The 15,029-nt window shown below is 38.6% G+C and overlaps 1 protein-coding gene across 2 annotated transcripts in view; it reads left to right on the top strand.

Annotated features, from left to right (window-relative positions):
- Positions 1-14,569, top strand: part of fhad1 (forkhead-associated (FHA) phosphopeptide binding domain 1) — a 35,305-nt gene extending 20,736 nt beyond the window's left edge. For both annotated transcript variants that reach the window (XM_062998986.1, XM_062998984.1), the window contains exons 26-30: positions 1,936-2,162; positions 2,247-2,400; positions 6,395-6,475; positions 9,250-9,437; positions 13,801-14,569. In XM_062998986.1, coding sequence (XP_062855056.1) covers positions 1,936-2,162; positions 2,247-2,400; positions 6,395-6,475; positions 9,250-9,426 — 639 coding nt within the window. In that variant the 3' untranslated portion in view covers positions 9,427-9,437; positions 13,801-14,569. The remainder of the gene's footprint in view (positions 1-1,935; positions 2,163-2,246; positions 2,401-6,394; positions 6,476-9,249; positions 9,438-13,800) is intronic.
- Positions 14,570-15,029: the final 460 nt, after the last annotated feature.

The raw sequence follows: 15,029 nt of genomic DNA, 5'->3' as shown, positions 1-15,029 counted from the left end.
ACTCAACACACAGCCATTAATGTCTAAATGGCTGGCAACATAAGTGAGTACACCCCACAGTGAACATGTCCAAATTGTGCACAAAGTGTCAATATTTTGTGTGACCACCATTATTATCCAGCACTGCCTTAACCCTCCTGGGCATGGAATTCACCAGAGCTGCACAGGTTGCTACTGGAATCCTCTTCCACTCCTCCATGATGACATCACGGAGCTGGTGGATCTTAGACACCTTGAACTCCTCCACCTTCCACTTGAGGATGCGCCACAGGTGCTCAATTGGGTTTAGTCCATCACCTTTACCTTCAGCTTCCTCAGCAAGGCAGTTGTCATCTTGGAGGTTGTGTTTGGGGTCGTTATCCTGTTGGAAAACTGCCATAAGGCCCAGTTTTTGAAGGGAGGGGATCATGCTCTGTTTCAGAATGTCACAGTACATGTTGGAATTCATGTTTCCCTCAATGAACTGCAGCTCCCCAGTGCCAGCAACACTCATGCAGCCCAAGACCATGATGCTACCACCACCATGCTTGACTGTAGGCAAGATACAGTTGTCTTGGTACTTCTCACCAGGGCGCCGCCACACATGCTGGACACCATCTGAGCCAAACAAGTTTATCTTGGTCTCGTCAGACCACAGGGCATTCCAGTAATCCATGTTCTTGGACTGCTTGTCTTCAGCAAACTGTTTGCTGGCTTTCTTGTGCGTCAGCTTCCTTCTGGGATGACGACCATGCAGACCGAGTTGATGCAGTGTGCGGCGTATGGTCTGAGCACTGACAGGCTGACCTCCCACGTCTTCAACCTCTGCAGCAATGCTGGCAGCACTCATGTGTCTATTTTTTAAAGCCAACCTCTGGATATGACGCCGAACACGTGGACTCAACTTCTTTGGTCGACCCTGGCGAAGCCTGTTCCGAGTGGAACCTGTCCTGGAAAACCGCTGTATGACCATGGCCACCATGCTGTAGCTCAGTTTCAGGGTGTTAGCAATCTTCTAATAGCCCAGGCCATCTTTGTGGAGAGCAACAATTCTATTTCTCACATCCTCAGAGAGTTCTTTGCCATGAGGTGCCATGTTGAATATCCAGTGGCCAGTATGAGAGAATTGTACCCAAAACACCAAATTTAACAGCCCATGCTCCCCATTTACACCTGGAACCTTGACACATGACACCAGGGAGGGACAACGACACATTTGGGCACAATTTGGACATGTTCACTGTGGGGTGTACTCACTTATGTTGCCAGCTATTTAGACATTAATGGCTGTGTGTTGAATTATTTTCAGAAGACAGTAAATCTACACTGCTATACAAGTTGTACACTGACTACTCTAAGTTATATCCAAGTTTTATGTCTATAGTGTTGTCCCATGAAAAGATATAATGAAATATTTGCAGAAATGTGAGGGGTGTACTTACTTTTGTGATACACTGTATATTAGTAAATTGGTCAAAACATTTATTCCCTAACTGGCACTTAGAACTTGAAAGAAAAACTGAGAAATAGGTACAAGGTAATTATTTAAAAATAATACATTAGTACATAATACAATAATACATTACAACAAATGTGTTTTTATTAGAGGTATTAAGTGTACAGCAAAGTTCAGTATTTTCAGGATAAAACCATTACCTGCATTACATGTGATATCAGCTGTGGATGCTCTTATATTTGTTCCAACACAGTGTCATTTCATTTAAAATTACTTTATTTATTAACAAGTTTATCTTTGATTTCAGAGTCCAAAGTGTTTTTTCCAGCCTTGTATAGAATTTAATACTAATCCAAGCTGCAACTGAAGCACAGATAGTGGTCACCGATTGTGCATATTTGTACTGTGCAGATCTAGCTTTCTATCATCCTAATAAATACCTGTTTTAAAATAACCATGATGTTTGAGTAACCTCATGTATGTTGTATGACTTTGTTCAGTATGTTGATCTGGCACGGGCATTGTGTGAAGCTCTTGAGCTAAGTGAGGGCTGGCTTTCAGGATGTGTCCCACTAAAGCACCTTCCGCCTGAAGAAAGAGAGCACATGGCCTCCCTCAGACAAGAAGATCTGGAGCTCATCCGGAGCCGTCTTGCACTGCACAACAGCCTGAGCCAAAACAAAGACCTGCAACTACAGGAGAGTCAAAAAGAGATTCAAACACTCAGGTGCTCATTTAGTTTAGACAGATGAACATATTTCTACCTTAAATGCAAATGATATGCTTATTATTCTTTCTTGTTGCTCTCCAGGGAGAGCCAGGCTGTTGGGAAACAGCTACAGGCAGAGTTGGACGATGTGCGTACAGAGATGGCTATACTGAAACAGGAGAGCGGTGCACTTCACCAGGCCCTGCAGGATACCCAGACCCAACTACAGCACTGCACCAAGCACAGAAATCACAAGGTAGCTTTTAGACAGAAATAACTGTTTTATTTATTAACCTTTAATATCTGCTTCATTCTGATTATGGTCCTGGAGAGTCCCAAGCCTACCTGGAAGCTCTGAGCACAAGGCAGGAATACATCTTGGTTAGGCTGCCAGTCCATTACAAGGCATCATACACACATTCATTACACCTGGGCTATTTAGAGCAGTCATATTTTTGTGAGGTGAAAAGAAACTGCAGTAACCTGGAGAAAAGCCACATTAATTCAAGTAGAACGGCAAAAATTCCCCACAGACTGTAAATGAATACAAGAAATAAACCCTGGTGCTGTGTGGCACATACACTACCCTACTATTACAGCTGTTTCTGGCTTTAGTTGGATTTGGACAGAAGTGAGAAAGTGTCTTTAATTTTAAAAACTACCGTAACAACAATTTTCACGTAATTCTTGACTGAGTCTTTACCTACGTTTGATCCGGGCCTCAGGTCACTGTCTGTTTTACATATTCCTACCATTTTCATGTGTGTTTTATTTAGATAATTCAGTTTTTCCCCCAGGGTGGCACAGTGGCTCGGTGGCTAGCACTGTCGCCTCACAGCAAGAAGGTCCTGGGTTCGATCCCCAGGTGGGGAGGCCCGAGTCCTTTCTGTGCTGAGTTTGCATGTTCTCCCCATGTCTGCATGGACATGCAGTCAGGTTATTTGGAGACATTGAATTGCCCTATAGGTGAATGAGTGTGTGTGTGTGTGTGTGTGTGTGTGTGTGTATGTGTGTCTGCCCTACGATGAACTGGCGCCCTGTCCAGGCTATTACTGTGTGCCTTGCGCCCATTAAAAAGCTGGGATAGCACCCCAACCCCCCCCGACCATAATTGGATAAGCGGATAAGAAAGTGAGTGAGAGAATGAGTGAGTGAGAGTTTTTTCCACGCAAAAAAGCATTCTAAAGGTGGATTGGATGCTCTGTATTGCCCTTTTATGTGGGCAGCTGGGCTGCAATAGGTCACAATAGTGGCCTTAAGCCAGATGTACATGCCACACAAATGCACTGTTGTAAATGATAAAAATATGAGGTCTATAGTGTAGACATGTAGGCGAGAATACCACATGGGCCACGGGTTAAAAACTCATGCTGTAATGTTAATAAAGTTATAAATAAAAATCTGCCTTAAACGATCATTAATGCCACCTGCATATCCCTAATATATAATAACAACAGGTTTAATAATTACACATCTTAAATTAACGATATAAATTATATCGTAGTTAAATTAAAGACTGAGTTTTATTGTTGTGTACTTTATCCAAGCTAATGTTGCAAAGCTCAGTACTGAATGATGAATATGTTTCAAATCCCAGTGTATCAAAACTAAAGACTGGTTTAATTTATTCAGACAGACCCAGAGGCACTGGCATGCACTCCAGACACACAGTGCATTAGAAAGAAACACTTTATTAAAACACGGGTTTCACCTACAGTTCAACAATGCAACAATGCTCTGGTGCTTTTTAATAAAGACAGGAAAAGCAGAAGGGTTGTAGCACCTATAAATAACAAAGCAGTGGGGTTCAAAATGTCATGCTGAGTGAGGACTATTGTGTTGGCCTTTTACAGACAGAATTACTTTGGAATAAGCTTCAGTTTGATTGAACCCAGGGCAACACACTTCTGCTGGTAGTAAAGTGGGTGCCTCAAAGCAATGAGGGCTCTGGGGATCTGGATCACTATATGTGAGAAGTATAAATTTATCTCCATATGTGCGGATAGTGGATTAGTTGTTGTAAAATGCCCCTCAGGTATGAGTTAGTGTGTGTTGCACTTAAGTAAGAGGCCACAAGTCTGAGTGCTTCTTTTTTCTGTTTGTCTTTTAACATAAATCATAGAATTAGTGAAAAGTTGCATCTTTAAAAAAATACATACATTTTGGAACTTACTTTGTATTTGGCACTGAAAAGTAAGTAAGCCCATTTGTGAAATTGATTATGTTGATTTCTTTGTACAAAAGGTCAGATTTTCTTTTCTTATCCTGTCTGTTGAAGCATGAGCTTAGGATTTGATCTAATCAGAAACTTGTTGAAGTTAATACATTTGCAGCTATTCCATGCCTGTTATAAACACTGGCCTATGTAGTACTAAGAAATTCAGAAATGTGTGTAGAAGGTTGAACTTTTCACTCAAACAGTAATGCTAATTAAAAAGTTTACATGATGATAAACATAATGCAATATAGAAGCATTTTATTAGTGATCTCAGACTTTTAGCCCCACCGTAGGTTGGGTGCATTGCCGCTTTAAACACATTGTTTTAGGATGGCGACAGAACCCACTCTGATCCAGTGTAAAGTGCTAAGTAAAAATATATGCATGTAAGGGACTCTGAATTAAACTTTTCTAAATCCAGTATTATGTATATTTTGTATATTATGTATAAATGTGATTGATTAATTGTTAGTCACATTTGCTTGTTTAAGTAAGGTAGTGTCTGTGTTTGAGCTTACTCTATTATTTTTCCAGTAAGGATGGAAAAAAAATACCAAAGATACAATTACAAAGGGGCTTTACATTAATGGATTTTCCCTCTGGCAGTGGTTGTAACTAATAGTAAAGCCGTATATTAAAATGATGGTGTCAGGTATGCAGTTTGCACAATGCTTAACTGGAGGCTATAAGCTTTCCTTACTCACTATCTACATTAACCCCATAGCTCCAGTGCAAACATGAAACATACTGCAAATTCCTACCATGTCATATACGAACTGTGTCACTTGGGACAAGGTGAAATTGTCTAAATTGTCCAAATTTCATCTTTTACTGCACAAAGATGTGTAATGATACCAGATAATGGTAATAGTTCCATGGTTTGTACCAGTAGCTTGAACTGTTTTTATTACTTTAGCTACAATTCTATTATAAAAGGTTCAAATTTTCAACATCCCAATTGCCTGTAGGGGTCTGGTGCCAAAACCATTGGTTCACAAACCACAATAACAACATTATAACAAAACTCACCAAGATCAATTTTATTTGTTAAAGCTCTTTGTAGTGTCTAAGGCTTTAATATGAACACTAAAACTAAAACTAGAACCGAAAAACTGGTTTAACTATGGTTGAATACAATTAGATTAAATAAAAACATTCCAGCTCAGTGTACTGTCCAATGAAATTCTGACTTCTATCATGTTATACGTTCATACAGTGTTATTTTTCTTTATGTTATATCGCTGCATGTAATTGGATAAAATCTCAATCATTTTAATTTTGTCAATGTATGAATGTTTTACATAGTTGTCATTACTGATAAAAATAGTTTTTGATGCGCTTTTGTGAAAAAAAAAAGTTATTATACCACTTTTAAAAATGACTTCAGCTGCGCACCTCAGACAGCAGATGTGGATTCAAAATTAGTCACAAGTCACAATGGCTACGTAACAAACTGACTGTACTTGATAAGAGCACAAATGATGGATTCCACAATTCTGCCTTTTAATACACTGGAAAACATGTGGCAAGACACACTAGATTTTCTTATCTAGATTTTCCCTTAACGGAACCCTTTTCCACCCACCCTTTTCCATCCGCCAGTCAGGGTCCTTACACAGCATTTGAAAACCCCACCCACATATTCTGGTCATCCCTCTCTGCAGGCTCTGCCAATTATGCCCACTAGATGGCACCCAGTCGACCGGTGGCAATGCCGAGTTTTGAACCGAGGAGCTCAGAGTCTCGGTGCTGGTGTGCTAACGGAATATCCCGCTGCGCCACCTGGGCGTCTAGATTTTCTGATTAAAATAAAGTGATTACTGAAGATGAATGAATAATAAAAATATAATGAATATCAGCATCATATTGTAACAATGACAATTAGGGTGGCACATTGATTTGGTGGGTAGCACTTTCTCTTCACAGCAAGAAGGTCCTGGGTTTTATTCCCAGGAGGAGCTTTTTTGTGAGGAGTTTGCATGTTCTGTGTTTTTTTTCTTTCTGCATTTGATAATAAATGCTGTGTGTTCAGGCTCTGAATGAGGAGAGAATGGACAGGAGGAGCAATAGAATAGGCCATCACAACTGTATACCAAATGAGAGCAATGACAAGGTGAGTTCAGTATGGTTAGTCTCAAACTTTAAATATACAAAATCCTATTAGATGGGATGTGACCTTAATGATCTCATCCTTTCTTGGAACAGACAACATTTTCTGCATCTGTTCTTCAAGTCATTTTCCTTTCCCTTATCATTAAAATCATTAATCATTTACAATAACAGATGTTAATAAGATACACCCAACATCTGTGCTTAACTTCATGAAAAATTCCCCTAAAATTAAAACCAGTATGCACTCTTATTCCTGAGTGGTTACATTTTTCATAACTGAATACTCAGATTATTGGCTTACGACAAGGCAAAATGATTTTACTAAACTTTTTGAGTACAGCAATGAATAAACAAATAAATAATTCTAGTGGGGTGACACATCACAGGTAGTGGTAGATCAGTGTGTAAAATACTATACTAGCAATCAAAAAGTTGCCGATTCAAGCCCATCAGTGCCAAGTTGCCACTGTTTTGCCAGTAAGCAATGTCCTTAACCCTTGATTTGCTTGCATTGTATTCTGTCACAATTATAAGTTGCTTTGTATAAAGAGTGTATGCAAAATGCCACAAATGTACATTCAGTATTTAATTTATTAGACCATGAGGTACCCAGAATGTTACAACAAATCCCACTTTTTGGTTGCAGTTAGCTTGGTTAAACTCTATAAATTCTGACCAGTAAGGCCTAGTTCACACTACACGATTTTTGCCCTGATTTTCGCTCGGCGACTGGTCGGCGCTAGATTTGCTGGCTCGGGAGCAACTCAGCGTTCGCTCGGCGATCAAAACTCGGCTCATCATATATATCAGTCGTGTAGTGTGAAATATACACCGACTGAAAGACTCCCGAGTGCAAAAGATTCAGTTGTGTAGTGTGAACTGTACAGCGATCCGGCAAATCAGAAAGTCGTGTAGTGTGAATTTGGCATAAAGTGGTCTTAGATCCAACCAATTGCCATATGGTTAGTGCCAGAAATTAGTTAATGGGAAATAAATCCATATAAGCGAGCTGAAGGCCATATAACCAGATGGTTTCATTTTTAACTGGATAATTTGTTTAATTAATATACTAGTCAGGATGGCCGAGTGGTGCTGTGTTCCGGTCGCAGTCTCCTTTTGGAGGCGTGGGTTTGAATCCCACTTCTGACAGCTCCTGCCTTATAGGGACAGTGGTAGCCTAGTGGGTAGGGCTTTTGGCTATCAACTGAAGGGTTGAGAGTTCGAATCCCAGCTCTGCCATGCAGCCACTGTTTGCCCCTGTCTGCTCCAGGGGCGCCGTACAATGACCGACCCTGTGCTCTGACCCCAGCTTCCAAAACAAGCTGGGATGTGCGAAGAAAGAATTTCGTTGTACTGTACATCTGTATATGTATATATGATAAATAAAGGCATTCTATACATTGTGCTTCATATTTCTGTCAACATTTGTCTCTAAAATCCCAATATACATTTACATTTACATTTTCATTTTCAACATTTAGCAGACGCTTTTATCCAAAGCGACTTACACAATGAGCGGAACACGATGAGCAATTGAGGGTTAAGGGCCTTGCTCAGGGACCCAACAGTGGCAACTTGGTGGTGGCGGGGCTTGAACCGGCAACCTTCTGTTTACTAGTCCAGTACCTTAACCACTGAGCTATCACTGGTCCGCATATACGCATCTGGATCAATTGTACCCTCACAAATATGCCAGTTAACAATGCCGTGGGCACTGAAGCAACCCCATACCATGACAGATGTTGGCTTTTGAACAAAAAAGAATATAACAAAATAGTCTGGGTGGTCTTTGGCATGGGGAACTCGACGTCTGTTTCTTGTCCAAAAACAAGCTGAAACGTGGGCTGGAACATTTGCCATGTATTTTGCTTCATCTGTGATAAGTTTGGACCCAGAGAGCACAGCTGTGTTTCAACAGTGGTTTCTGGCCTTGTCCTGGCCTGGACCAAGATTTCTCTGGATTCCCTCAATATTTTTACAATATTATGTATGATAGACGGTAAAATACTTACATTATTTAAAATCTTGCATTGAGAAATGTTCTCTTTAAACTGATTGGCAATACTCTTGTGAAATTTGGCTGAAAGTGTTGAGCCATGTCTTGTCTTTACTTGCAAAGACTTGAAGTGGTTCCTTCTTTTATACACAATCATGATTACCTGTTACCAATTCACCTGTTTATTGTGGAATGTTTCAAAACAGTGTAACTTCAATATTCCATCAACTTATTTTGCCTCTGTCTCAACTCTTTTGACTCAAATTTATAATTTAAATCAAGCTGATGAAACAAAACAGTGACTTGTGTCAGTTAAATAAAGGATAATTAGGACATTACAGTTTCTTGTTTTTATTGGGTTTTACAAAATGCCTCCACTTTTTTGGATTGGGTTTTTGAGATCTTCTGTGTAGACCGTGCACAATTCGGTCAGCCTCAGGCTGCGCTGATTCAAGTTTTATTGTGTGCCTCTGCTTTGTTATTAATTAGTTTTACAAGCAGAACTGCGCCCACTAATTTGTGCTTCTCACAATGTGATTTTTATGGCTGCTCAAGCTTATAAACCCACTGGCCTTGTTCTCTTTTTCTAATGTGTATGTTATCCAGTTAGTATTTGGAAATGCTCCCCAATAGTAAATTTGTGTGTGTGTGTGTGTGTGTGTGTGTGTGTGTGTGTGTGTGTGTGTGTGTGTGGGTGGATGGAATGCATGTGGATGGATGTACAAATGTATTTATGCACATTTAAATGTATGAATGAATGATTCATGGTTGTTACACAGGCAGTGGTGTTAAAGAGGCTAAAGCAGCAGGAGAGGAGGAAGAAGAGGACAGAGAATGAGGCACACACCCTGAAAAACGAGAAAGGGCACCAAGAAGATGTGACTTGCAAAATGGAAACTCAGCTAGCCAACCTGTCACAGCAGCAGGAGAGAGCTGAGCTCACTCAGGCTCACTGACACAGGTTCAGGTATGGTTGGTGTTTTGTTCAGGACTGTACCGACACCTGTAGAAACTCTGACCACACCCACCCAAGTCCAAAGACATGCTTAATTACTCTCGCTTACTCCCAAAGACACAGTTGATTACTCTCACCCACTCCCAGAGATATTCAGAGAAACCCCCACATATAGTTCCCAGATTCTCTAAACACACACACACACACAAGTATTTGGATATCTCTACTAATTATTAACTTCAGATGTTACTTGGCAAGCTATATACTTCCAATGGTGTGGAGAAATTCCAGTAACCTTTATGGAGTCTTGACCTTAAACCCATTAAACTTTTTTGGGATAAATTGAAATATTGATTGAAAGCCAGGCCTTCTTGCCCAGTATTACTGCCTGGCCTTACAAATGTTGGCTCAGTAGGAAAATTCCCACAGACACCATCCAAAATCTGTCGAAAGCATTCCCAGACAAGTGAAGGTCCTAGTTTTTTACAAGACCTTGTAAGGTGACATTAGGCATAGACAAATCATATGGTGTTTTGGCATCTTCAGCTTTACATAGCTTTACACGAAAGACTCTGGCTACACCTGACCACATAATACACACTGAATAGCACGCTGATAAGACAAAACTTTTGTACAGGTGTACTGCACTCCCTGTTTTTAACGAGGAAAAGGAAAAGTGTCTGTGTGGGTTATTCAATGGCAGAACATTTGGTGTATTTTAACAGCTTTATTAACTTCTGTATCAAAAAGGGCAAGGTGGAATAAACTAGAAGGAACATGGTTTATAATCACAAGGCCAGTTTGGGAAATGTAGGATGTAATACGTTTAGTATTTCTAAAATACCATGTACAAAATGTTTTGAGCATCTGAATATTTGTTGGGTTTGGTGGTCAGTTTGAAAAGAAATTAATTCACAATTTGAATTGGCGACCAATACTATTATTGAAAAGCTTTATTGCTCATTGTTCATTCAGCCACCAGAGGCAGCATATTACTTACTTAATTTTTTGTTTGCTGAAAGAACTGGTTGTACCTACTACAGCAGCTAAAAAATATTTGTGATTGAAATAGATTTTTAAGTGTTTCTGCACATATTGAATCTAACATCAACTTAAATCTTTCTGTATGTAAACAAAGCTGCAAAACATAGGTCCAGTATCAAAATCACTAAACATTAGCTGTTATGAGGTTAATCTGATCTTAACCATGCAGATCTGTTTTGTATAAAAATGTAAACCTTGAAGATATCCTGTGTTTCTGATGCATCATTGCAAACAGCCACACCATTATAATGAGTCATTGCTCTGGAATCACAAAGTAGCCTTGCCAAGCATGACAGCAGCACTGTGTGCAGAATTTCACTACTCACAGTTCAGCATTTTCACAGGATGGAATTGTACTGTATTACAAGAAATAAAAAGCCTTTTAGCTTGGACTTCATGCTAGGCTTAATTTATAAACTGTCACTATTAAAGTAAAGCCACTTTTCTAGATAATATTCAGAAAACCTTTACTGGTAGTCTTGCATAAGCAAACAAGAAAGACTTGATAAAACGTCTTACTAGGACATATAAAAATGTTATTAAAAACATGTAATAATTATTTTTGTATCAAATATATACTTCCGTAAGGCGTTCAAATAAATAAAAACAATTACCAAAAATGTAAACTCTTGCTAAACTTATACTGTTTGGCTGCTGGGATATTAAAATACATTTTTATATTCAAGTATAAAGTTAATAACAGTATTTTCTGTCTTTGTTGATCACAATCGAGACCATGCACACAGAGTAAATTAGCCACAACATTTAAACTACTAACAGGTGAACAATCAAAATATGGGATATGTTAGGCAGCTAGTTGCTGTAAGGCAACCGTGCTACCCATTGCACCACCGAGCCACCCATTATGTGATTAATTTGAGTTAAATGTACTAATGCTCAAGAGTTTCCTTTGTTTTTAAATTGTTACTCATTTGACCTGTTTTTTCTTTGACACCCCCTTAATTGACCAATAAATTGGACAGCCTTCAATTTTCACCCCAAGATTTAAACTTTCTTTTACCCCTTTTATTACTAATTTAGGGAATTAGTAATATACTATAAATGATTTACTTTTGTTTCCTAAGATGAAAATAAGGAAAGAAACAAGAGTGCACACTAAAAATTTCTACAATCAAAGCTGTATAAATATAGAACCAGACTCTGCAGGACTTCCTCTTGTCTGAAGTTTTGTCTTATCCCTTATCTTTCTCATGTGTCTATATTTACTCTCCTATCTCCTATCTACTTTCTAGCTCACTTTGGAATACATGGTGAATGATAAATAAACCAGACTTTGGTTGTAATCTTTGGTTATGTTGCATGAACCTACAGGCATTTTAGTAGTTAATAAAAAAATAAACACTGATTTATTGGGATTTTAAATAAAGAGAACAAATGAAATGCACATTTAATTTTCTTAAAACTATTGCTAATCAATTTTTAATAAATGTGTTTTCCTGATCAAGGTCATTATGAGTCTGATTCTGCCTGGAAACACAGGGTGCAAGACAGGAACACACTCTTGTCAGACCATCACAGGGCAACACATACTCACACATTCACTTAATTACTAATGCCTTGGGCTAATTCAAAGCAGCCAATCAATCTTGCTTTTACAGGTAGGAGGAAACTGGGGAGACCCACTTAGACAGGGGCAACAAACAAAACACTTTTGAAACATAGACTGGAACTGAGGTTTACGCCCAGGTTTGCTGGATTTATCCACTTTACCAGCTGTCTCATATATCTTGCTTACTAAATGATATTTAAATACAAACAAGAACATGTTTTGCATGTGCTATGTGGCCTTAGTAACTATAGCAAGTTTAGATCTCAGCAAACATTGAAGGTCGAAATGCTTAGGTAGCCAGAAGGTACATAAAAGGAACATATGTGTATGTATACACACAGTACTGGCCATTTGCCAATGGAAACAACCAATAAATGTAAGATAGATTTAAAAACCTACCATACCATAGCAAAAGGTACCATGTAGTAAAAAAGTTGCATCAGATCTGTCAGTCTGCTCAGAACCCCCACAATTCTTGTCTTATTTAATAATTTTCACCATTTAGCTTTTTTTAATGTATGCATTTTGTGCCTGCTTCTGTTTTTAAATAAAAGGTGTAGAGTGTAAAGTTGGTAATAAACAATAAACCGTTTCATAAGGAACCATTATTCATGGTCACATGACTCTCAGTGTGGGAGGAAGAAGTGTGATAATGGTCAGCGTACACACCCCCGCCTTAGTGTGGAGGAATCTTATGCTTCATTCTGTCTTCTCCTTATATGGAGAGATTGCAGGTAGTGGAGGGGTTGAGTCTTCATGCAGCCCCTCCTCTCTTGTGAAGGGGTGTTTGAGTGAGTGTATTGTGCGCCCTCCTCAACATGCTGTGAGTCACGAATCAGCGTACTGACTCATTCAGTGTTTTATTCCTTCAAACATGCAGGCACACACACACATTCACACAGAGGCTAGTAGTACAGAATAAGACACTCATGCATCTGAATAAAAATGTACTATCATGAACCTTAAATTATTGTAAGTACCTTTATAATGTTGTACAGATTATTGTTTCTTATTTATATTAATTCAGTTTTATTAACTGTTTAATTCTGGTTAGGGTCCGGTTCCACCAGGAAACACTGTGCGTAAGGCAGAAATATGCTCTTGCATCCCTTTTGTTAGTCATGCTATAAGAAATGACATACATTCATCACACACAAGCATAGCAAACTCCTGTTATAAATAGTCTGCGTCGTAGCTTAAGATGCAAATAAGACTTTTTTTAATATTTTGTACTTCACCCTCCATCTGCTAAATTCCTTACAAATACATTTAGAATTATATTTTTTGTACTAAGTACACTGTCAAATATGGAGAATGTATAATGAATGTATCAATGAAAAGCCTGTATAAATATATAGACTCCAGTTACTTGCACAGGGCCTGGACTTCAACCCCCACTGAACACTATTGGGACTACTGGAAAGTTGTTTGCAACCCAGGCCTATTCACATAACACAGTTCAAAATCTTAGGGAATATCTTCTTAGAAGAGTGGAGGCTGTTATATCTGCAAGGGGTGGGTGGATTTTATATTAATGCTCTTGCTGAAGGTCTGGTGTAGTAGCCTGTGGTCATGGTAGTCTACTTCTTCCAATTTGCAAAAAGTATCTCTGATCAAATACAAATCACAGAGCATTTTAAATAATGGCATGCCAACAGTTATTGTATGTATTTAAGTGATATATGGGGTGAGTACTTCATTACAAAAATTAATGTAAAATAAATAAAAAATTCATTTCTTTTTATTATTGCTTTATTCTAGTGAGGGTTGCACAGGATTCAAAACCATCTGGATACATGGAGAGAGGCAGGAATATGCAAAATTTCTCACAAAGATCCCAGGACCTATGTTGCTTTGCGGCACCAACTCTGAAAATGTAATGGTTTGTGTTTATACATAAGTCAGTTTAATAACTATCCAGAAATTGTTACATCTATGAAATGTGGTAGGCCTGGGCCAATCCTTGCTTACCAAATAGTAGACCTTTCCTGGATGTCCTTATATACCTACACGTGATTGCGTCACCTTCCTGAGATGTTTTGTAAACGTTTCATGACATGTTTAGTCATAGATTGCACAGGTCCTAACTGGTCCCGTAAAATGCAGGCATCTATTTCAGAATAAGCAATGAACAATGAAATTATTAAATATTATGTAATTGCATTGTTTTTTAATACAGATCAACATGGATTAACCCACGCAGTCGTGGGGAGAACATGCAACTCTTCTCAGAGGTCATGATCGAACCCATGTTGATGTGTGGCACCCAGCAGCTGCACTGCTGTTCTATTTAATTGCTGGCAAATACCTGTAAACTGTAAGCTAGTTTTGTTACAGTGAGGATAATACATCAGGAATGTCCACTGATACTCTAGATTCATAGGCCAGTTTCAGCCTCAACCAACATTTTTGTTTATCAGTAAGTCAGAATCAGAATCACTTTATTTCGCCAGGTATGTTACACATGCGAGGAATTTGTTTTGGTGATACACATAATAATAATAAACGATAAAGATGTGGTAAGAACGTATGTATTTTCTGCTGGTTTATTGCACACATGGTCTGAACTTTGATAATCTGTACATACCCAAAAATAAAGATATTGACATTATCTTACTAACCAAGTCTACTCTGAACTGAACACTAAGTTAATTATACACAGTAAGTCAAAAATAATCAACATGGATTAAGTCACTGAAGTCACTTTTTTGCAATCCACATATTTTAGCTGCTTATAGGCTACAGATATTGACAGCTACAGTAATACAAATGTCAACACTATGCTTTGCCAGCACTTTAAACACCATTAACAGATTAAATCAAACAGTAAGCCTACTTCTAAAGCATTGATTAGTCAAAGTCAAAGTGAACTTTATTGTCATTCAGACTATACAGCTAGGAGTGCACAGCTGAACGAGATTGCGTTTCTCAAGCTCCAATGTGCAGAATATAAAACAAAAAAAAGAGCAAATAAAAGATAAAATGTACAT

This window comes from Trichomycterus rosablanca, chromosome 7 (assembly GCF_030014385.1).
Source record: "Trichomycterus rosablanca isolate fTriRos1 chromosome 7, fTriRos1.hap1, whole genome shotgun sequence".
Classification (NCBI taxonomy): domain Eukaryota; kingdom Metazoa; phylum Chordata; class Actinopteri; order Siluriformes; family Trichomycteridae; genus Trichomycterus; species Trichomycterus rosablanca.
Note: the sequence above shows the minus strand (reverse complement) of the source record. Positions and strands in the feature narration are given on the sequence as shown.